The sequence below is a fragment of the Brachypodium distachyon genome, chromosome 1 (genome assembly GCF_000005505.3).
Source record: "Brachypodium distachyon strain Bd21 chromosome 1, Brachypodium_distachyon_v3.0, whole genome shotgun sequence".
NCBI classification, from domain to species: Eukaryota; Viridiplantae; Streptophyta; class Magnoliopsida; order Poales; family Poaceae; genus Brachypodium; species Brachypodium distachyon.
Window position 1 is genome coordinate 69545987 of NC_016131.3, and position 24434 is coordinate 69570420.

The 24434-nt window shown below is 46.2% G+C and overlaps 2 protein-coding genes and 3 non-coding genes across 5 annotated transcripts; 3 read left to right on the top strand and 2 right to left on the bottom strand.

Annotated features, from left to right (window-relative positions):
- Positions 1-177: 177 nt before the first annotated feature.
- Positions 178-6101, bottom strand: LOC100833432 (J domain-containing protein required for chloroplast accumulation response 1). Its single transcript, XM_003558532.4, has 9 exons — positions 5560-6101; positions 4186-4829; positions 3708-3985; positions 3429-3543; positions 2904-2989; positions 1640-1699; positions 1476-1553; positions 998-1174; positions 178-498 (listed from the first exon to the last, which is right to left on the bottom strand). The coding sequence occupies exons 1-9, from the start codon at positions 5961-5963 to the stop codon at positions 460-462; spliced, it is 1881 nt and encodes a 626-aa protein (XP_003558580.1). The 5' UTR covers positions 5964-6101; the 3' UTR covers positions 178-459.
- Positions 6102-6887: 786 nt separating this feature from the next.
- On the top strand, positions 6888-6977 carry LOC112270259. Its single transcript, XR_002962658.1, has one exon. It is a non-coding gene; the product is annotated as a small nucleolar RNA R16 (small nucleolar RNA).
- A 71-nt stretch (positions 6978-7048) lies between these two features.
- LOC112270258 lies at positions 7049-7130 on the top strand. Its single transcript, XR_002962657.1, has one exon. It is a non-coding gene; the product is annotated as a small nucleolar RNA R16 (small nucleolar RNA).
- A 5162-nt stretch (positions 7131-12292) lies between these two features.
- LOC100839064 (transcription repressor OFP7) lies at positions 12293-13796 on the top strand. Its single transcript, XM_003561897.4, has one exon. It carries the CDS (start codon positions 12593-12595, stop codon positions 13454-13456), a length of 864 nt encoding a protein of 287 aa, XP_003561945.1. The 5' UTR covers positions 12293-12592; the 3' UTR covers positions 13457-13796.
- Positions 13797-18660: 4864 nt separating this feature from the next.
- On the bottom strand, positions 18661-18733 carry TRNAF-GAA. Its single transcript has one exon. It is a non-coding gene; the product is annotated as a tRNA-Phe (tRNA).
- Positions 18734-24434: the final 5701 nt, after the last annotated feature.

Consider the following 24434-nt stretch of genomic DNA (forward strand, 5'->3'; position numbering starts at 1 on the left):
CAATGCTGCCTGGGCGGAGCCTATCGCCGTCCTGGTAGGCTTGCAGGCAAGCGCAACCATCGATCTGCCCCCATTGCTGGTTTCGAATTAATACTTTGTGTGAAGCTGGTACATGAACAGCGAGCAGATGAGCCCCAAGCTGCCAAGCAGGACGGTGCTCTAGAAGAAGAGCACTGCTGTAATTTAACTTTTTTTTGAGGGGATTCTGTAATTTAACTCATAAAGAAATTTGTGTACAAAGGGCAGCATGGCCCGGTTCTGCAGATTTACAATTGCCTTTACACCGAGAGAAGTTCACAAAAGGGGCAGTTCACCAGCATACAGAAAATGTCCTTGTACCATGGCTACCCACAGATAAGCTGATTCATCTATTTTAGCACTGCAGCAGACAGTGGACACACTGGACAGCAAGCATAATATATATGGTGGAACCAAACCAATGATAAAAGCTATGAAATACTACCCAAAAGTGACTGAATTGAATTCCTTCCATGCCTCCTGCAGAAACAGAAGGGGGGTCACACTTATTTTGGTTAACTACAACTTTTTTTCTTAACAAAAATACATCTGCGTAAGAAAAGGTTGCAGGCGTCACTTTGAAACACCTGTTTAAATAATGTTGCAGATATATAGATGTAGATAACTACATATACGCTTATTCATTCTCTGAGTCCTCAATCTTAGTTCAGAATTCATTCTCGTCTTATTCTTCGACCTAGGTTTTGGATAAAAGTCCCAAGACAAATTTAGAATATCAACTACTCATGATAGTCATTCGCCCGTTCAAGCAGGTATGATACTTGAAAATAATTTGTTAATGAGGTTGGGATAAGCACAATTGCACATTTTAGATATTTTAGAAGATAGAAACTGTAAAAATAAGGCAACAAGCCAATAACACTGAAGCAGAACCAGAAGCAGAACTATATAATATCAAACTGGTATCGATGTATTCCAGTTCTAGTCCATTAGAAAAGGCATATTTAATCAAGGGTACCTGTAGAATTTCAAAAACCTTTTCTGCTATATACTTCTGATGCATGGCAGCTCCTCGCTGTTGCAGCTTATCTGGATGAAGACATAACAGTGCCTTCTGATAAGCTTTCTTAACCGCTGATCCTTCAATTATGTTAACCAATGGAACTGGTTTCCATCCACTCTCAGGCCAGAGAACCTACAGAACCTCATGAAGTTAAAAATAATAATATAGTCCCGATTCATCATCTTATACTCTAAAGAGAAAATAAATAGGAAAACCTTCTTCTGGTATATGTTAGAGAGGGAGACATTAAAAACTGTGCGCACTACTTGGCACTGCTCTAGAGTGCACAATTAAAGTAGGAAGATGATAGTAACTTCTTTTTAAATGGATTAGTGCAAAAGATGAGTCAGCAAAATTTGCAAATGTGGGTTTGAAAGCATTGAGAGTTAGCACACACTAAAATATTCGATACAACAGAAATTCTTGCACTTACATAATGCAGTGTAGAAAGCAATGACCGAATATTTCCTTCTTTTCCCTTTGACCATTCCCGGATTTTAGAGTCAGATATCTAGGTTGAAAACAAGCAAGAGATATAAGAGAACGGTAACTGGAAAGAAAGAACTTGAGGACTCCGGTCTGTATTCTACTTGGTACCTTTATTTGCTCTTTTTCCTTGTCATCACGAAGAACATTATCTTCAGGAAAATGCTCAACCTGGTTTTGTAAATGAAGAGTTGGTAGCATGTGCGTTAGGTTAGTCTGACGGACTGAGAGACAGGCATTTTTGTTTCTTAGTCTGGTTTCCAAAATGGAATGTGATAAAATGCTGGTGCCTTCTGAGACAATGAATTAGCACTACGCTAGGTTCACTGTTTAATTAAAAAAAACTGATGATTTCTTACATCATTTCCTATTTTAGATATTGTTCTTTTCCGGTGTTGGTTCTGAGTCAAATTGCTGAATATAGCAGGTATGGCAGTTAAAAGGTGCAAAGTTTGGATCTCCAGAGGCAAGGATAACAGAATGTGGAGCTGTGTTGTCTTCAAAATATTGTACTAGCAGGTAGCAAATCATGTATAAATGTAAAACTAATGTATTTTTACTCACTCAAAACCATCATCAGATGACAGTTTTCGGTGCTCAGGTAGGCCTATCCATTCCATGTGATTCTGAGATATGAAACTTGGTTGTGGCTAATATATCTGTTATTTGCGGATGTGGATACTGTTTTGTAATACATGTTAAAAGTAAATGAAAGAAAAAAAAAGTGTTCACATAATTTTTTGAGGGAAAAGACGGTCGATCCCCGTCATTCGATTAGAAAGGAAGAAGTTACTGTACAAGGGGTCCTAAGCAAGGTCCCCTGGGAGAGTTATTGAAAACGCCTAATCTTCCGGGTCAGTGGAGCAAAAAAAGTTCACATAATCAAGAGGGCTTTGGAAACCAGCAAAAAACTAGCCATTACCAATAAAATCGACCAGTTACAAGAAGTCATGGTCTTGTGCCTCAAATTATGTAAATGTCTCACTCAAAGACATATTGGTTAGTACTCCCTCCGATCCAAATAAGTGTCTCAGATTTAGTACAACTTTGTACTAACTTAGTACACAATCTGAGACATTTATTATGGATCGGAGGTACTCCCTCCGTTCCATAATTCTTGTCGAAATATTACATGTATCTAGACACCTTTTAGGAATAGATGAATCCATTTTTAGGCAAATTTGAGACAAGAATTATGGAACGGAGGGAGTAGTTATTAACTGCATAGCAGTTATATGTATATCAGTAAGCAATTTCTGTGACGGTTACAAACTAGCTGGATTAGCCTGATGGTTTTATGGAGAAACCAATTGTATTAGCTTAGACCAACAACAGTTCATTTTTATTTTATATAACAGAAAGACTTTGCACATACCACGCATCCTTCAATATCTTCCAGGTGACTTTCCTCACGACCTACTGTGTCAGGCACCTTTTCTTCGGTCTTGACATGTATTGACTCTAACAAACACAATAAGAGAAAACATTGCATCAGTGAGTTCTAGGAGATTACAGAAACAGCACAAGTTCAATAATGATAATATCAGACCAATCTGACAAAACATGCCTCTTACAAACCAACTTCTGGAAAAGCTGCGACCAAATATGAAAAAACCACCTACACTGATCCCACTACTACATTCTGAGTATTGCAAGTCCTCCAAAATGTTAAGAGCAAACATAAAAAGGATGTGAGCGTTTATGGGCAGCAGGAGTATGGAGAAAAACAATATTTTTTCTTTTTTTCCGAGCACTCATTCATCCATTAAGAAGATGGAATCAAGACATAAATACATGCGGAGGGGTCAAACAATGTGGTTTTGCTGGTTAAAGTTAGTCCTAGAAAGTAAAAACAAAAAATGTGGTATTGTCTATTCATTCACAGGTATACTTAACTTACCATCAGAAGTTGGAGGTTTCATATCTCTCTTCCCAGAAAATTGGGCTGTCCTTGTTTGTGTATCATTATCTACTGCAAGGACTGGTTTCTCCACTCTACCTTGTACTTCACTCATCTGGAAGAACTTAAAGAGATTAATCTAACAGGTGTATATGTGTATGTCAAACTTCATATCTTGTTGAAAATAGTACAAAAGTAAATTTCACAAATTTTATAAATCAGAGGTTAATCAGCGATTCAGCATTCACTGAAGACAATAATTGCCAGGATTTGACTTACTGGCAACTTATCTGTCTTGACATCCTCATCGGCCTCCAAACTGGATATGCTAAATTTTTCTTCAACTCCATCTTTGCTTCCATTTTTCCCACTGGACTGATATTGGACTTGAGGTGCCGCTTTTCGCTTAGGTGAAACCTCAGGACTAAATTTCTTTATGAAATCCTTTAGAACTCTGCTACCACGACTTTTCTCTCGTGAAGGTGGATGCATACTTTTAGCACTGGGGCTAGCTGCCGACACATTGTTGTTTGCATTGTTGGTGCTTTGTTTTGTCCCTGGAGAGAAAGAACATCAGCGTCAACCCATCTATTCGCAGATTCACATCAAGATGACAAAAGGCATTTTAGATTCCTGTGTTAGAAAAAATTGTGCCCTTTTCTGGAAGTTAGATAAGCTGACAGAAAAAAAAAGACTGTTACTAGCTAACGAAAATGTGCTCAGTAATGATCATGCAGCATTCTGAATAAAAGGACACCTGTTTGTTTGGTTGTATCACCCTGCATGTAGTCATCAAACACTAAAGAAAGAGGTTCCTCCTTGGTTGTTGAGTTTCTACTATGTTTTGTTTCCAAGAAGTCATCTTTCCCAGACTTGAAATCTTCATAGTCAACCTGACTTTTTGATGCCGCCGTTGCAGTTGACATGGTTTCGTCCTCATCAATTAGGTCGATGCCTTGCACAACCACCTGAGGGAAGCTTCTAACTCCAATGATATGTCCATCTTTTTCTTGTACACTAGCTGGCAACATTAAGAAAGCTCCTTTCCCTGCCCACTTATAGAATGAAAAATGGAATTTGTTATTGGCAATGAAGCTTTCTGAGCTAACAGGAGTCCCTTCATATTCACTGTCCATAGAGTGAACAGAATGAGAGGTGTCTTTTTTCTCGCCACTTTGGGAACGAAACCGGGATAGGAAGGGATATCGATGCCATGAAAAGGGATTCTTCCTGGAATCTTGCTGGGGTGCCCCTTGATCAAGGAAACTGTTTGTGGATGAATTCGGTGAAGCTGGAACACTGTAAGCGTAAGATGTTCCATCATTATTTATGTTGGATGCATGCCGGGATGGAGAAGTAGGCACTGAATTGTCCACACCTCTTGTGAATTTCATGGAGAAGCTGCAAGAAGAGGATATGTGTAAAATCAATATAAAGTATGGTCCTCAGTTCTGTGCATTCCCGTTTGGAATTAAAATTCACAATGTGCGGGCTGCAGTTTAGACTTGTGGCTCCATCCAAAAGTTATCACAATATCCATGTAAGCAGTGAAATTTGTATGGGTCTCTTCAGTTACCATGTACAACTGAAGTAACTTGATTACGTGCACTGACATTAGCATCATAAATATATTATAAGTATGATTTGTCTGTGGAGGAACTTATATATCGTTTCATGACCACTTACTTTGTTGTCTTCAGCACAATAAATGGATGAGTGTAGCTGCGCATATTCATTCTTAAATTCCAAGGGCACGTTAAACCAGTGTAGTTGTACATTTTCATTCTTAAATTCCCAGGGCAACGCGCTGGACATCATCTAGTCCCAAGAACAGCACAGCCGACCAGGAGATGGTCAATGTCTTCCAGATCACCCACGGCAGCTCAAGCTCAACCGACTACTGTTTGGAAATTCCATGATCGACCAATAAATGATATCTAATTATATATACCTTTTGGCAAAACAGAGAGTCATCGAAAGGACTACAAATCAGTAGGTTGCGCAATTTGATATCTTGACAATATCAACAATTTCGCACTTAGCCAGACAGCAACGATTGATATGAACAATGTGCACCGATTTTGTTCATACCACTTCACGGTGAAAACTCGCTTAGCACTAAACCAAATACCTCGACCGCAGGCGGCTCGTGGACCCAGGCGACGCCGGCGCGCCAAACACGTCCCTATCGCCGGAGGCGCCGCCCCGCCTGGGGGACAGCGACTCGCCCCCGGGGAATATATCCCTGTAGAACTCCTGCCCGAGCTGCCGCCGCTCGGAGCTCGTGCGCTCCCCGAACACGGGCCTCTCCCCGGGCCCGCTCTCTCCCCCGCTCCGCGTCATCGACGCCGACCCGGAGCTCGTGCGCTCCCCGAACACGAACCTCTCCTCGGTCCCGCTCCGCCCCCTCGACGCGGAGCCGAAGGACGAGTCCATCGAGGAGCGCCGCAGGCGGTCGTTCCCCGACGAACGCCGGGGCGGGCCGCCGAAGACGTCCGCGAAGTCCAGGTCGGACCTGTCGGGCGGCGCGGCCATGGCGATGCCGGCTACGCGCGTGGCAGCGGAGAGTAGCCGAGCACGAGCAGGTGGAGGGAGCCGGAGGCCGTGGGGATTTGTGGCGGGGAGCGTCGCTGGGAATTTCACATGGCTCAGGTTCTTGCAGCGGTGTCTCGTCGTCGCTCGGACGCCCACATCGGCGGCCCGGGCTTGCCTTGTCCGTTGCTGCGCCTGTAATTTCCGTTGTCTTCGTTCATTCATTTGCGCGATCTACGCGGCAAAAGGCCAATATGACGATGGGCTTCGCTTACTGGATGGCCCACGCGTGAGTATTTGGTCCAAAGGCCCATCAAATTATTTAGCCTGCTATACTGAAACCCTAGCCTCCTCTCTATATACACCCCACCCCAGCATCACAACAACACGGCCGCCGTCGCCTCGTTCCCTCCCTACGCCTACATCGATTCTTCTGTCGCAAGGCTTTGTTTTCTATTTCGATCTTGTTTGATGTTCTTTCTCTCTTCTAAAATCCTTCTCGATGAAGAGAGTACAGCAGACGGGCGGTCTGAACTGATGCCGTGTTGATATGTCTGCAATTTCCGTGCTGGCCTTGTGGTTGGCATCCGAGAGAAAAGCAATTGCTCCCTCTTCCAATCTTCCCCGCGTCATTAGATTTTCGATTCGCTAATTTCTGCTGTGTTTTTCTTTCTTCATTCATCATTTGCGCTTAGCTTATCTTGTTCTCTTAGATGGGGTTCGGTTTTTCTAAACTGGATCCAAGATCTGAGGGGTCAAAGCTGGTGCAGATAGTGAGATGGTTTACTTACCAACCCGTTGCAGCGTTTGCCATTGCTCTGGAGTCAAATGGTCTAACCGAAATATCTCCTTACAAATCAGGCTCTAAGATTGTTTTTTTTATTTTCTTTTTTCTTTCTAAATTACCAAATTATGTGGACCTTCTCTGCTGGCATGTGACGAACAGATATCCTACACTCTCAATGGAAAACTTTCCATGTGTGGACTAATAATCTCCGCTTATTATCTGATGCCTTGCGTTGATCGCGCTTTGTTGTCTTTTTTTTAGTTCTGGTTGCATAGTTAGGAATCCTTTATATGGAGCTTAGGGTGGCAAATGATGTGAAAGATTATATGCTAGAATCTGAATCTTCATGTGGACAAAAACTCCGCTTATTATCTGATGCCACACATCTGCTTCGTGACAACTTTGAGTTTTTGGTATGCCTTTAGTTTGGATTTCTGGAACATTGCAGTACCATCCAGGCATGTCTGATGAAATCGAACGGAACAAGTGCCGTGGATTTATAAGCAATTTGTATATTGTGACCTTGACTACAGTTCACTGGAACCAGAAAATTCACTACTGATCTGAAATTGAGTTTCAAACTTATGGAGACAGTACGCTGCGGGATTGCGCTCCACCTGTCTCAAAGCTGGAGAATCGCCACTTCAAACTGGCCTGGTACCATTTGAAGTGAATTTTGGATCGTTTGACGTATTGGTATCCACTCGCTTGAAAAAAGAAGCAAGGATCGTCCGTCGTTTTCCTCGCCGCTAATGCAACTCAAATCCCCGCAATCGTGTTCGACGAATTTGTCATGTCACCTTCTGAGTTCTGAAGTCGCTCGATCAGTAAACGTGCAGGATAAACCTCAGGCTCGTAGGCCCAAACCTGGAATTTAAAGGCCCATTCAGCGGACTCAACAAATCATTTTCGTGCTGAAACCCGGCCCGTAGATGAAAATAACAGTAGCGTGGATCACCGATGAGGTGGTACTAAAACACCCCGCCACACACCATGAATCACCAGAAAGAGTCCTTGATGTAGTGCTTCTGCTTCTGCGCGTCAACAAAACCCAGTCAAAGGGCCGGTTCTTTTCTGCTTCCTGAGCCGAGAAGCTACCCTTCTTCCAGCTTCCTAGAGAAGGCGCCAGCTTCTTTTAGGAGAAAGTCCTAGAAGCCGAAAAGAACGCAAGCAAAGTAGTTTAGTCCTATATTAAATGACGAAATATTACATGTATCTAAACGTTTTTTGGTACAGATATATGGGTTGTATCTTGTGAATCGATCGCTTTGGTACATCCGTGTATCCACTCTTTCCCTGTCTTCCAATCTAGATCCGGTGTGTACAGTTCCTCCATTGCAATTTTTCAAAGACACCCGCCTCGCCAAGTTAGGATTGTCAAATATCTAGAAAAGCCCCCAGCACTCATCTCCCTCGCCCAAGCCCCTAGCCTCTTGAATCCCCAAATTCCCCAATCGCTCTCCCACCTAGCAAGAACAAACTCTTCTATCCACCATAGATTCGTCCCAACGAACCCACGATGATAACCACGATTGCGGCAACCAGGTGACGATCCCCACGGGCGACGGCCACCGCACAATGTCTACGGAGCGTGGCTGTTACCAGATTCCGGCGGTTGAGACCCCCGCGGCCCCCGCCGCCCAGTAATGGCACCCTGCAATTCGAAATTCGAGACAAGTGTAGCCGGCCACCACATCCAGATGTGATGGCAATCGCTAGCCTGTGATCGAGACCCGCGTTTGGCACTTTGGCGACCACAACATCCCGGCGAAGAGGCTACCTGCTTCATTTTGCTGTCAAGGATACAACTGCTATTCTTAATGGAGCAGCAATTCTGGTTAGACAAGTTCCGCTTTTTGATTGCAAGTTTTTGTTTGGGTGTGCCCACTGCCCAGGCATCTTCAGAATGTAATTCACATAGTGTTTGTGAGTACAAATTTCTGAAGGTACTGAATGTCAAGTTGTGCTAGCAAAATCGTTGTCCCCAACCGCAGTGGCCTCCATGTTGATCAATCTCAGCGAATCACAGGAGAAATTTTGGCTGTCACAGAGGGAGGCCGGGAGTTGGGAACAAGGAAGACACCATTTGCTGGGGGGTTTCCGAAAATTAGAAGGCTAATTTGGGTGGCTTTTCTACATAATTGACAAGTCTAACTTGGAAGAGGCGGATTTTGGAAAATAGCCACGGAGGCACTGTAGACAGAGGATTTCAATCGGAAGGCACTGGACAAACGGATGCAGGGATACACTGGGACAATGGATTCACAGAATATGACGCCTAGATATATCCCTATTAAGTGAAGTTTGTATCGTGTTTCTCAAAAACAAAGTATCTTTAAACCATAAATCAAAATCAGAAAAACAAAACACTTTGGCCTTCACAACTGATTTTGTGGTACATAATGCAAAGAATTTAAGCCCATTAGCTAAGACATCAAGATTGTAACACAGAAGTAGAAGTCAGGGTGTGCATTCGGTTATTCGGTTTGGGTAATGTGGTTTTTGGTGAAGACCAATTTATGTTATTCGAACCAATGATGTCATGTTTTCTAACCAAATATCACTTAACCCCTATTTTTGAATGAAATGTATATAAAAAACTACACATTTTAAAATTCTTATCACTTAGCACATACTCGCACCCCTAATTTGGCCATCAGCTCTATTAACAACGTTTCTGGCTATGGCTCCCACTTGTTGGCCTTAGAATTATAAAGTGGCTCAGGTTTAATTATTAACAAAGTTAGTCATGATGTCCTTCCCTTAAAAAAAAGGAGGGCTTAGGTTGAGGCGGTCTGCTCCGGTTCAGATCGCAATGCTCCAAATCGTCCACATACATCGATACTTTGCCAAATCCCTAAAAAGTAGCCGGAGCATCAATTCCTCCCAACCCTTGTATTCTAGATCAGCAAATGCAACCAAATCGATTGAAATCCTCAAATCGTGTGAAACCGTAATCCTATAATTTGTCAGCAGAAATAGGGAAGAACAAAGTCGAACTCACCGGAACAAAACTAAGGGGATAGATCCAGTTGATAATCTACTACGGAACACATCTCCGGTTCCTTGGCCGAATATATCGATTTCATCTCTAAGCGGCGGAAATGTTGAACAACCAGACTGCCTAAACCAAAACCCTTTTATGTTTATGGGGCCGAGATGTGGGACCCACAGTTAGAAACGTTGATTCCCAAATTAGTGGTTTTCTTATAGGGATTCTTATACAGTTTAGTTGAAGAGTCACTTCCAAAATGTTTAGTTCTGTTATACACATCGAGTGCCCTGTGATATTTACTCAAAGGATACAAATGCGTGGGTTGTTGAATGCTGAACAAAATGTGCAAAGTGGTGCGACCAAAATTTGTAGGCCTGAATGATACCATATGCTAGCATATTTGATTCAATTTTCGAAAGGATATCTCCAATAATATTTGAGATACAAACGTCCATAGTTACCGAGGAACCAAAAGACAGTGACACATGAGATAATTTATACCCATTTGGGGCTAGAGAACAACCACGGCTGAAGTTGGCTGCTTGCAAGTTGACCGACCCGCGGCTAGATCTTGATTGACACGACAGCTCAACTGGAAGCTCTAAAAATGATCAGGGGTTCGGACGAGAGTATAGAGTGGGCTCTGAACCAAGAGCGTAAACCAATCTAATTATCCTATTTCATCTCACCTTTAAAAATTGAGCAGGCTCCGCACTACAACAAAGAGATAACTGAGCACTCGTACTCGCGTCACCTGCCAAAGTCGCGCCAGGTTCACGCAAAGACACCGCGGTTCTCCTGCCGCAGCCTGGACGGAATCTATACGATCTTAGAACTCTTGGATCGACCCTCGTCTCCCCAGCGTGTACAACGATCACGAAGCATAGCCCGCCCAGGGAGTCCAGAGACACCCGGAAACCCTCCACTTGGAGCAAGCCCGCCCCGCCGGCCGCGCGCGCTGTGATCCCGTCGAACGCGACAAGCAGCAGCGGACAAACACCCCGATACAGGTCCTCCTCTTCCTCCGTGCACATCCGCGCACGCGCACGCACGCACGGGTGCCGCTGCTGCCAGTCTGCGGTACCTGCTGACCTGCTCCGATCAAATCCATCTTCGCAGCGCCCGCTACGGTCTACTGCGCGGCACGCGGCGACGCAGACGCAGCATACAGCAGTCAGTCACCCTGCCACTGGATGCATCTGCCGCGCGCACGCACGTACGCGCGCGCTCGCTCACTACTGGAAGCACCCTATTGCCCGGTTTCTGGCTTTTAGCAGTCGCCGTGATCGATCGATGTGATCACGCGCACGGACGCACGGGCGGGCCGGCGGGGCGGTGCGGGCGACGGCATGGGTACGCACGACAGGACGCCACGGCTCAGCCTTGCAGGACGCGATCTCCCCCTCTGTAGGACACGACTTTGTTGCTGCTGAGTAGTGCAGACCACCCTTCACCTTCACTGATCGATGGCACTCGTGCATCGATGATCGATCCCGGGATCGTTTCTGTTTTGTTTTTCTTGTCTGTGGAGTTTTCTGCGCTTTACGCGGGTTCGGGCGTTTTCGGTGCAGGTTCGAAAGAAGAGGATTTTGGACAAGATTTAGTAGCACTGCGGTGGAAGATGAGAGTTGAATGACAAGGGAGGGATCCTTCCGATTTCGCTGACGAGGCGGCCCTGAGAGCCGTTGACTGACAGCCGAAGCTGGAGGAAACCATGGCGATCGATCGAGGCGGAGTTGGCAGGTGCCATGATAAATTCATTGAAAGCGAGTAACTCGTGAGCTGCGTCCAAGGCAAGGGACCGCAACGTATACGATTACCCATCACGAACGATATCATAATGGTAGCACGCTCGTCCTCGATCGGTCATTGGCAGTCCCCGCACAACCGGAGGCTTCGGAAAGGGAAAAGAAATATTCTCGCTGGGCACACGCAAAAAAGCCTGCTCCTTGTGAATCGATTCAGTCAGTTGTGCTGCTCGGTGGTTTATCGTGACCGAACCAGGACTAGTTGTGGGTAAGCGATGGCGACCGATGACGTGCTTGGAAATGCAAGCTCCCGTTGCACGAATCCAGCTGAAAAGAAGCATGGAACTCCGGACGCATCACATGCATCGGAAAATACTACGGTGACAGTGGAAATGAGGAACAGCTGCAGCATCTACCGAGTAAGTTTTAGGGCATGTTTGGATCAGTTGTACAGCTTACGCTCCTGGCGAGACGATTCCTCAATTTGGGCGCCATATCATTGATCGCCGCGGCCTATCTTAGGTGCATGATAATTAGCGAGGCACGACGGCAAGAAAGTCTTGCCCGTCAAAAGGAAGACACCAATCAAGCTGCGAGTTAAAAATTGTTGCTGTAGATTAAACCAAAAATCAGCTATCCAGAAGGCAAAACATGTAGAAGTGGTCCAACTAAATGAGATAATCATGATGTAAAATATCAAATGGCAAACATATAAACAGATGGTGACACCCTGTCCTGCTTAGTCTTCATATTTCCACTCGGTTGACTCTGTTACAAAGAAGAAGCTGGACAACTAAAATAAAAAATCATCTCATTCCACATAAAACTCCACAAACGCAGTCGCTATCACAGATCACTTCCCACTCAGTTCTACGCCAATAAAACCATTCCTCCCCGCCCAGGCCAGGTCCTCCTCCTTCCTTCAAGGCTTCAACCCCCAAGGCCCCAGCCCTTCCTCGGATCACACACATATACTCTTTCCCGATATAAACTCCCCCAAACCCCGCTTCGGTCATTCACACCACCCTTCTCTGGCTCTCTGCCCTGGCCAGGCCGCACTGTGCTCCGCGCGCGTCTTGCACATTCCTGCCGCTCCCCACCCATGGCGAAGCGCCTCTTCCATTCCTGCCGCTCACCTTCGGCCGCCGCCGTGGTCACCCCCACGACCACAACGCACGCCCACCTCGGCAAGCGCCACCAGCCACCGCCCCCCACGGGCGCGTGCTGTCCGCGCGGCCTCCCTCGCAGCAGGCGCCCGTCCCTGCCGCCGGAAACCTGCGGCGCCAGAGGATGCGCCGCGGACTACGCCGCCGACGACCTCCCCCCCGCCCGCGGCTCCCCCGCCTACCGCTGGCTCAAGAGCTCCCACTGGCACGTCATCGAGGCCGCCGCGGCCGCCGCCACCGACGGCGACGAAGACACGCCCTCGCCCCGCCTCAAGATCGACGCGCGGCGCCGGTTGCGCCGCTCTCGCCGAGAACGCCGCCGCCGGCGGCTCCACCGCAAGACGACGGCCCTGGCGAGCCTCAGCCTGAGCCTGTCTTCCGGCGACAGCGGCTGGTTCAGCAGCAGCGACGAAGATGACGAGGATGAGCCGGCCTCGTACAGCCGCCGCATGGTCTCGACCGCGACGGAGACTACTACTTCGTCTGGCGCGAGCGGGAGCTCTGCCGGCGCCGTGTTGGCGGCCGCGGATGAGCAGCGTGCGGTGGGGGTGGTGGCCGGGAGCTTCGCGGTGGTGAAGCGCTCGGACGACCCGCGGGCCGACTTCAGGCGGTCCATGGCGGACATGGTCGTGGGCCGCCGCATCTACGACGCCGACGGCCTCGAGCGCCTGCTGCGATGTTTCCTCGCGCTCAACGACGAGCGACACCGCCGCGACATCGTCGGCGCCTTCGGCGACGTCTGGGAGGCCGTCTTCTCCGACCCCCACGCCACTGCCACCTTCTCCCAGCCCGCAAGCTAGATGCTGCAAGTCTGCAGTGCAGACATGTCCCGTCGTGAGAAGAAGTGTACAACACGCATGTGTTTCAGTGTGATAAATGCACTTCTTTAAGCTGTAAATACCGTGATTATATGTACATGTAGACGTTTGTAAAATACGTTTCTTCTTTGGGTTCGCGGCCATGGGCTCCTTTCGGTTTCTTGCGTGCTACTACTCCTTCGCAGCATGGAAATGGGGTGCGACTCCGATGTGATAGGATCATAGGACGGGTGGATAAAGAGTGTTGCAGTACACCTCCACTATTTCTTGGCGTTATCTCTTTTTTTTCAAGTTTGTAAGAATATCAATTTTATGTCCTGCCGTTGGTTTTTAAATTGGTCATGCGCGGCTGTAGTACAGCAGTACAGCACGAGGAAGAAGATGTATACTAGAGATTTGAAGTGTTCGTCTCTTCGTTTGAGTATCAATTTTGCTTCCACGGTCGCAGACAGCGATAAGCCATCTATGACCGAGAGTGATGTGATGTGATGTGCGATCACTTGCACCACTAGAACGAATTCACATGGAGAAAACATAGAAATAATTCAATCCCCGGAGTGAGTGAGAAAAGCTTGGCTTACTGTTCTGCCACGATCATACAGTACAGTCCAAGGTTAAAGCTTAGTTAATTTATGCTCTACAGTCCAAGAGTCCTTGGTTGAAGATTTATCCAATCTGGGGGATCATTTTAATCTCTCGAAAAGTCTGTAGAAAGAAAGCAAACAGTTGATGCGATATGATTTGATGCGACATACATTTGCAGAGAGTGGTACCTGCGCACCCTTTGTGCGTCGCGTTTGAAGATCTCAAAGTATCTTTACTCACGCGCCCCTTGACCTAGAGTTTTGTGTCCCCGTCGCGCGTGAGTACGTAGGCAGTGGTAGCATGGTCTTTTGCTTAATTGTTCCGTCAACTTGGTAGCTCGGAGAAGAAGAGCTCGACTCGTAGGATTCTACTGTTCATGGGTCACATATTCTGTCAACCCTCTGTCCTCTACATCAATGGTTGGATAGAGACTTAGATTATGTCAGGATTTCCTAGATGGCCTAACATAACAGGTCAAGTAGTCATCCAATTTCTGTACGATGTGTCTATGCCACTTGATTAACCTGTTAAATTGTTTGACTCAATGCCATCGATATGCCGTTCCCGTGATAGGAATGTTTGTTGACTCGTTCAAGCCTGCCAACAGGGGCATTGGGTTCGGGTTAACCCCAATAATATTAGCAATGTTTCCAATGAAATTGGTGATTATTACTGGCAAATATTCTATGGAATCGTTGATATTAATGTGTCAACTATCTAGAGTGATTTATTCGAACTAGTTCAGAAATCCAAGTTCAATGAGTAGCTGGATACCTGACGCTTTAGCAAATTTCTCAACGCAGTAACCGATGACAGTTTGATAAAATACCATGTCATCTTAGTCTAAGCTGTCAGTGACGTTGCAAGACTGTCATTCTATCGAAGGGGCAACTAAAGCCATGTCCTTTTATCGAACTTTATGTGACAGCTACCGATGCCCGGCTAGAGAAGTACCGTACTGTCTTTCGTTCTTCCGGTAACAGAGGACGCAAACCATGCATGTGTTGTGAACAAATGCTTGCTTGCCGTAACTACACAAGTTTATCACTGGAAATGGGAATTAGATTTGTGACACACTGGTCTATGCCTTGATAAGATTGATAGAATAAGGTTTTTTTTTTTTGAGGAACCCATCCGAAAAAAACATCAAAGTTAAGCGTTCTTGGGCGAGAGCAATTTGAGGATGGGTGACCGACCGGAAAGTTTCTCCCGGAACGCATGAGTGAACACAAAATGCGCTGGAAAAACATGTTGGTTTTGGGGCCAGTCTTAAAACATAGAGAACTGTCAGAAGTGAAGCTAGGCGTTACAAGATCCTTCTTGCTAAAATTGCTTGCAACATGCCACCATATAAAGTGCAAAAGTTCTCATAGAAAGAGTAACCATCGGGCGACAGGCCATTGACTAGGGATCACATATCCGATCTCGGCACTGCATCAGACGCCCGTTTAGTGTAAGCCAGTAAAGCCACTATAAACACAAGCATTGTGTTTAGACATACGTACAGAGCATAAAAGCTGTGCGCGGAAAGATAATCTTTTTGAGTTGTTCTCAATGCAACTTTTTTGTGCGGTGGTAATTTTTTTATCATGTGACAAAAACAATTTTCCCTCGATACAAACATGTCCGAACATATGCTACTGTAGTAGAATCGAATTACCGGTGTACAAACCTGTCCGAACAAATGATGATCAGTGTGGCAGTTGACAAATTAATTTAGCTGTCATTCTTAATTGCCGATCGTGAAATTTCTTTTCCCGGGTACCGGCCGGTCGACAAGATTTGCAATTACTCGTGACATTACTGCATGCACGCGGATCACCTGAGCGTACGTGTTCTGTTCAAGTCCGGACTGCTTATAACGGCCGAATATAGCTTCGAAATTTGAACTTTTTTTAACCCCCGGTTCACTAGCTCTGTTCCCGCTTAAATGCATGGCCCAGTTTGTGTAATTTATAGGTGTACATTCAAAACTATACAAGTTACTAATAATTAAACCGTGGTTCTAAATTGTCATAGTCAAACTATGCCGAATAGACATGAGAAAAAGATAACATTTGCTAACTCATCAACTATTCATATTATGGACAGGCTTTGGAAAGGAGTCGCACATATAAACGGCCCTTTTGGTACTTAAAACGCAGCCAACGTTTCTGAAATTCATTTAAGCTGACGAGATTTGACATACCAGTCCGTCATTTGCCAAATTCCGGTAATACAACACGCTTGTTTGCCTATGTTCCTAAATATAAGATTTTTCAATTTCAACTTAAGTCAAACTTCTTCAAGTTTATGAAAAATATATATCAAGATCAACAATATCAAATAAGTATACTATAAAAATATATATCATGTTGGATTTAATCAAATTAATTTGGAATTACAGATGTCGGAAGATTTTTCTATAAACTTGAGTAAATTTTAAAATTTGAAGTTATAAAATTTTATATTTAGTAGCGGAGGGAGCAATTCTTATCGCCGAACTTCAAGAGTGTAACGAAATTGTGGTGAGGTCGCCGCAACGTGCGAGGGCAAAAAAAATACAAACAAAATTATGAGCTGAACGGCTAGTCGAGAAATTAAGAATGCAACCACCTTTCGAAGTAGAGTAGTACTACACTGCCATTTCCGATGCGTGTCCCTTTGTTAAACGGGGAGGAGAGGCAACGGTGAATTCGTGAAGACGACCGGCCGGCAAGCCTTTACGTCCAGCCGTGCCGAAGCCCTAAAGATGACGATGGTGTAGCAAAAGTGGCATCCTGTAGCCCCTTCAAGGGACCCACGTAAGCATCCAACCACGGTGCAAGGGGCCCATGCATTAGATGCTAGTAGTACCCACATGGTCGCTAGGCGGAAGTTTTCTTGTTTGGTCTTGACGCAAAATCGGGGAAACGCCCCCTGATTTTGAGGCACGCATCCGATCGGGACGAGGCAGAATCATCATGGTGGTGCCCCAGGTACAGGCGTACAGCAGCTCGTTTTGGAAGATAGTATAGGAAACGGATACTCGTGGTATCATGCGGGTGCAGACCACATACATGTACATGTTGCCGGTCTGCCGGGCGTTCGATGATGCAGAAGCTGTGGCCCGCCGAGGACTCGATGATATGGTTTCGTCTTCGGCGGCCGCAGGTAGCCGCGCGCGCGCCCGCCTTTCGGTCTGCCGAGTCGCCAGGTTTTGGGAAGCGGCGTCCGTGGCTTGCTGGCAGTTCACCTTTGGTCCCTCATGGCTCAAAGTCGCCGAGCGGGACCAGTTGTTTTTTTTTTTTTTTTTTTTTTTTTTTTTTTTTTGAGAAACCGCCGAGCGGGACCAGTTGGGACTTGGCAATACCGTGCTTGGCGGTTTGAAAAGGTGGCCAGTGGGCAGCGGCCCGGTTCGGAAGACAAGATTTCGTCAAGGCCCAGCTTTACAGGTCTGTATGGTTTCTATTAATGGGCCTGTACGTCATCGTCACCACCATGTGTAGACTGGAGGAAAAGTACATTGAGAGCTTATACTGGAAGTGTCAACGTCATTGCAGATAGCAGGATACCATATGCGGAGAACACACACTTGAATAGATGAAATGCTCGTAGTTGGTTAGTGAGAGGGGATCAGTTGAATGGTAAAGGATCATACGCTCACCGGCTCACGTGGTTTGTCAATTGTCTGGTGTTTTCCTCGACGAAAACAGAACCATATTAACGACAAACAGAAGTTAATCTGGAAAAATGATGATGTTTGTCTGATTTCTCGTCGGAAAAAAAAAGAAATACTCCCTCCGGCCGGAATTACTTGTCGAAATATTACATGTATCTAGACATTTTTTAAACATAGAACCATATTTAGAAAGGCAGTAGTATATTCTGACATTACGCCCACCAGTTCATAGACAGCCACAACACAAATTCAGAGGCGTTCATCTGTTTCGACGGTGCCGAAGAAATGGAGAATTCTAATTGCACATGCCGAATCCACAGGCTGTCAGGCAAACAGTTGACACACTGGTGACTCTCAGAACCACGACTTGCCTAGCGCGCCGCGGAGCAGATTAACGAGATTACGAGATCGACCGCGACGCACGCCAGGCTCAGCAAGAATCCGTGCTGCCGGGGACGGACGAGGTTATAAGCGACGAGCTCTCCGCGCTGCGCCATCACGGGCACTATCCGCAAGTTATGCTGCTCGGTCCCATTCACGCTGGCCGCCGCCGGTAGAGCCACGCGCAGGCCTCGGGGCACTGCTTCGGCGTAACGCCAACGATGTGGGGAACGACGACGTAGGGGCCATCGCCGCCCCGGAATACGGCCTTCTCCGTGCATGTGCTCCTCCAAGGAACGCTGATTGCTGAACGCCTGAGCGGTGCCTGCGGTACGGCACGTGTACTGGCAGTTTGAGACACAGTTCGGTGTGGCAGTGGCATCCTTTGGATTTCGTCGTCCAACCGTCACGAACGCTTCGTTAATTGGACACTTTTGAAGCCGTGGCCTCGTTTGGAGAGCAGACAGCCCGCGGTGTTGCCGTTCTGGGCTGGGCCGAGGGATCACTCTTACATGGAATAAAAAGGCCTGGGCCGAGGACTACATCCATGTTGGCAGAGTCCTGAAACAAAAGGATTTGATGCGGTGAGCGTGGATCGAACACGCGACCTTCAGATCTTCAGTCTGACGCTCTCCCAACTGAGCTATCCCCGCTAATGATGCTTTTGCATTGCTAATCCAAATATATCCGCATTAACTGTTTTTTGTACTCTATATTTCTATAGCAATGCAAAAAGAGCTGCAAGTTTTATACTACAAGAGGAGGAAAAAAATCGGGTTGCAAAATTCAGCACAACTAACAAAATAAAACATCAGACATAAGAGAAATGTTGGGCACGCGGTCTAGCTACGCTCAGATGAACTATTTCCCGAACGGTTCTAGTTGCTATGATAGTCACGGTGTGTCTTGTTAATTCGCAGAAAAACACATAAAGTCGTGAACATTTCTGGGAAGAAATTATGGAATAGACACCATGTATATATAACGTATCACAAATTTCCAAACCCGAATTGAAACCACAACTTTATAAACCAAAAGGACAAATGAAGTTATGACTAGTATGAAACTCAAATACGCAGAAATGAGTATCAATTTACTTTGTTTTCTAAGAGTATCTGCCAAGAAATGAAACTTTGAAATATACGTACGTCTAAAGTTGATCAGGCATCTCCAATGCTTAGTCGCTTGAGCATGGGCTTATGAACGGAAATATGAGATCAAGTAAGAAAACGTCCGCACAAGATCCTCTTCATGCAGGTGTATCTGCTGTATCAAACTGACCATAAGCGCCTGATCTTGGCCAAGAGTCGATACCCAAACCCATGAATAGGGATCCAATCAACCAAAGCTGCCGGAATTAATTCCCCAAGCGCCTATGTTAGCGTCGGTTTTGGAGATGGCCTAATGCATCCAGTATGTGCATGTTGATGTTGATTATGCAGAGCACGCGCGCGCAACCGCGCAAACTAGGCTGATCAAAACATACTTTACGGTTCAGTTTAGAACTCAACGTGTGGAACTCTGAACTCAGATTCTGAACTTGGTGACGGCAGCGGGCAGCCGCACGTCGTGATGAGGACTATTCGGCTTTAGAGTCTAGATTTTTATAGAAAGGGGACCCGAGTCTCAACATTGAACGCGTCGCAAATAAAGAAGTTTCAGCTTTGAACGCATCGAAGAAAGTTTTTTCCAAGTAAGTAATCAGCTATATTGGCAAGAATGACGCAGATGATTGATGCTAGGAAGTCAACTGCATGTCGAGGAGTCTAAATTTTAAAACATGTCACTTCTATGATAAAGAAGAAAGACATGTATCGGACCTGCTTTGCTGTGTGCGTTTGTCCCATACAGAATGCTGTGCCGGCTACGTTCTGGCTTTCGGTGCAATCGTCGACCTAGCAGAGATAGGTGGCTAGGTGCTATGATGTAAGACTGTAAACGTGTAAACCTTCGCGATATGACCTGTGCAAACGACCTTCGGCTAACGTACCTCTCGCTTTCCTTGTCCAGCATGCAAACCTTTCGCGATGCCCATGATGAACTTAGTAGCTAGCTAGCACAACATCGAAGCGAGGTTTTAACACATGCTAACAGCAACCTGTGCGTCAAATACAAGCACGAACATCAGGAGAACGTCTTGGCCTGGTTTATTCCGGCACCGTGCGTACGGCCAAGTTGCCTGCGGCCATGGACACCGGCCGGAGCCGGACACACAGCGCCATTCAAAATCGAACAGAGCGGGGTGCGCGCGTGGGGCTGCATGGCATTTAGGACTACTACGGACGCCTACCACTCGAGTCGACTCGGGCATTCACTTCGAGCAGTCGCGTTTGACCGGCCGGGGCTCACAAACGCCCATGTGCATGCAACCGCCCCGTACGTGCACGCGTGCGATGCGAACGCGACGTACGTGTGTGTGGGTTCATGCCGCGCCTGTGCGGCTGTTCCTCCCGCCCCACGCGCGCGACGGAGGCCCCGTGTTGGCGTGTTGCCGGTGTCTAGCTAGATCACGAGCTCGTGCAGTCCCGAGATGCCGTGCGCCGTGTACCGCGTACGTGCATACACCAGATGCCTTTTGGGGAGATCGGCGGGACCGCAGGAGCTTTGGATCTTGCAAACACGGCGCGCGCTCGCCCGGCCGGCATTGTCGACAGCCACGCAGCTATCGCTGGTGGCCATTCTATCCATCAGGTAATCAGGTCTGGCCGACTAGGGACCGAAGCTGCTGTCCAGTTCGCCTGCCATGTTTGTATCTATCCTTTCCTCAGGTCGACTGCGTGATCTCTGCGCCGCATGCCTCAACCAATCACGTCGCCATCGGTTTACTCGATCTGCCCCTTGGCCCAAGGGCATAATGACCAGTGGAATCGACCGGAAAACGGAAATCACCGGACCCCGGATCGGTTCACCGCCTGCCACGGTGCCGCTCCTTGGAGAGAAAGAAGAAAACTTACTGCCGGCCCTTTGTTGGAACTGAAGTTCAGTTTTCAGTAAATTCAGAAGTTCAGAGTTTCAGTTTTGCCACGGTGCCGCTCCTTGGAAAGAAAGAGAAGAAGAGTTGCCGGCCCTTGTCCACGTGTGAACAATGGCACAAGGCCGGCCGGCCGGGCGCACAAAAATTTCAGCTATGAGCCACGAAATCTGACTGGGATTGGAGCGCTGACTGCTCCAGGGCGATGCGTCACACACGTCTTCAATTAATTCTAGTCGTAGAACGCAGACTTCAGTGTGACCCACCCAGAGTTTTAGCTCGCCGCATGCATGTCCACGTGACAGGCTGAACGATATCAGACGGCCCGTTTGCGGGGTTTGCTTGTCACTATGATACGGCTTGCGGTACAGTGTACTTCTGTAGCGTGGGCCCAGTGTAGGGCTGAAATATCGGTGACGGCACGCCGAATCCAGCTGCGACGATAAAGGATTTTTTTTAAGCGGTGTATACTGCTGTCCTCCCCTGTGCAGTATTGTATTAGCGCCGTTTTGTCAAAGTGCGTCTAAAAATAACAAGAAAAAGGCAGATGCATCCGACTATTAGATACTGTCCACCTATTGTACCGGAAGGATTGTATTAGCGCCGTTTTGTATGAAACAGCGTCTAAAAATAAGAAGGAAAAGTCTTGTTTCACTGCTAGTATTTCACAACAGTTTCGTGGTATTCGATTGATTTTGCTTAGATTTCAATTCAGACTTTCACTTCATATTCATTTTACTCCGATTTATAACTATTTCATGTCTCGGTGGTTCTCTCATTCCAGTTTCAATTAAGTTTCGTTCTAGCATGCTGGCTCAGTCTCTCCGAGGTGCTTATAGAGGTAGTGTGTGCGTGTGTGCGTTCATAAAGGTAAGTGTACGCGCGTGTTGTAACCGTCTGCGTTTGTACTGTGTTTCTCAAATTACGCAAAGGTTTCACTTTGATTTCACTCTGGTGTTGGATTTCGCCAGAATTTGACCTATATGGTTGTACTCACATTTCACTAGGCAGAGTTGGTGTGGTAGTAGTTGTATTCCCCTATGATTACAACCGTAGCGAAATTTGACACTATTGTAGTTGTACCACTCTTCTCAAAATGCGAGATGGAACGATCTTGAAAGGGTGGTGTTGTGGCGCCGTTCAAGATAAATATTCCCCTTTGGTTATGGCGCAACGACGACAGAGGCTACGACAAGTGCATTTCTAAAGTGCCACAAAGGAGCATGTAAGTGTAATGTGAAGAGTACTAATAAAACTTCTTTGTTATTTTACGATATCGTTAGAGACACTATATATTTGTCTCTGTGTTCCGCATAACATTTAAAAACACACTAATAAAATATTTAAACATTTCGATTGCTCATAGGTACTACAATGGCTTTACAATGCATAAAACACTTAGTAAAGACATTGCACCATATGTCTATAATAAAAAAATAATGAAAATTGAGGTTGGAAGTAATCCTCAAACTAATCACTATGAGGAAGATTACATGCTTTTTCTAACCATCTAAATCTGACACAAGTTCTTCATCATGTCATGTCCATAATACAAGTAGGATGAGAAATTTATTGCATGTCCCAAACCAGTTAAGAATATTCTTAGCTATACGGATCATAGAACGTGTCTCAAATAAATTTTCTAGTGAGGTCAATTCATCATGCATCACAAAAACTCGTCTACATGATTTTTTTGTTATCTTATTAAGTCGCTAAAACATAAGCCGACATGTAATGTCTCAACCTGCGTCTCTATATTTAAGTCGGTTTCTCTATTAATTGGTATCTCTATGTTTAAGATACTGTCTGTACTCTATACCACCTCAAAGGATTCCATGTATGTTAAAATTTGCCCGTACCGTAATTTTAGGACAAATAACGAAGTGTCTCTAGGAAAATGTTTGTACGCATTTGTGTCGTTGTGAAGGTCCTGATTCCCCCGAAAAAAACAAAGAAAGAGGTAGCCGACCATTGGAACTTACTCACTTCTGATACTTAAATTCTCGTCGTGGTTTTACTCCCAGATGGAGTATCACTTTTGCTCTGTTCAAGCTCCCTCAATGCGAGCTATCAACGGACAGAACAAGAACAGTGCGGTGCAGTTTTCCACCGCATGTCATATAAACGAGCAGAGCAAGCAAAGTACCTGCATCAATGGAGGACACCGGCAAATCTTTTCCACGCGAGTAACTCTTTCCACGCTTTTGCTCTTGGGCCAGAGTGCGTAGACTGTATTTCTATCCCTAGCTAGCCTGCAGAGAGGCAGTCGAAAGAAACTCTCCACAAGTCATCGAACAGGTACAAAAGCGACCTGACCATTGCACCAGCGTCGTCACATGCCGGGCACTCGAACACGGCCGAAAAGTCCGGCTCAGGTTCACGGAGAAGTTGAAAGCTCGCCTCACGGAACCCAACAAGCACAGGGAGAGCAGAACGAGCAGCCATTCAGACACGCGCCCAAGGAAGAAACCAACTCCATAAACCCAAAAAACTCCAACGCCTACTACTCCTGACAATAATTCCAACCAACAAGGGACAGCGGTAGGTACGATGCATCTCGATCCCTCGTCGCCTTTTCTTTCCTCTTCGCCGACTTACATTGCCGTTGCACCTGATCATAAACCGTGTGCCGTAAACTCCAGGGTGACATAGCATTAATCCATACATTCCACTGTTCTAACCACCGTTTATTCCGGGCTGCGGACATGATCAGCCGCTGTAGCGTATTTGCTTCCTGATGCTTTGTTCGACACCTGTAGATTTCACGGTATTGTGTTCGACGAACATAATCAGTCGAGATACTCCTACTATTGTATTGGAAGAAGACGTCCAACTAAACGTATTTAAATATGATACGTCAAGCTATCATATTAAAGGTCAGGAGTACGGCGGCAAGAATAGATTTAAGTTCGCATTGCCGACACATTATGAGATTTAGGACGCTGCAGTTATGTGAACTGTATGCAGAACTGCAGGCCTAATTGCCTAAACAAAGATCAGGTCAGCCAACCACCATCAAAGAATACAGCAAGGGAGAGTGATGCAATGCAACCTATTTAAAGTATCTAACACCAACACATGCATGTACCTGGCGCCACACAGAAATGGAATTAATAAGGATTAGGAGAGAAAGAAGGAAGTTGTACCCATCCGATGACTGTGCACACTCAAAATCATTCGGGAGAGTTTGAATGCTCATGATCACGCACTGCAAAGTTCGCCAGGGCAGGTAGGCACCAAATTCAATTCCACTTTTATGTTCTGCTCTAGTGCCGCGTTTAAATGCGGAGGCCAGTGGCAGCAAGATGACAAGAACAAGGAAGCAAACAAGCTGAAACAACTGGAAAAGACAAGGAAGAAAACAACCGAAGGACAAAGAGACC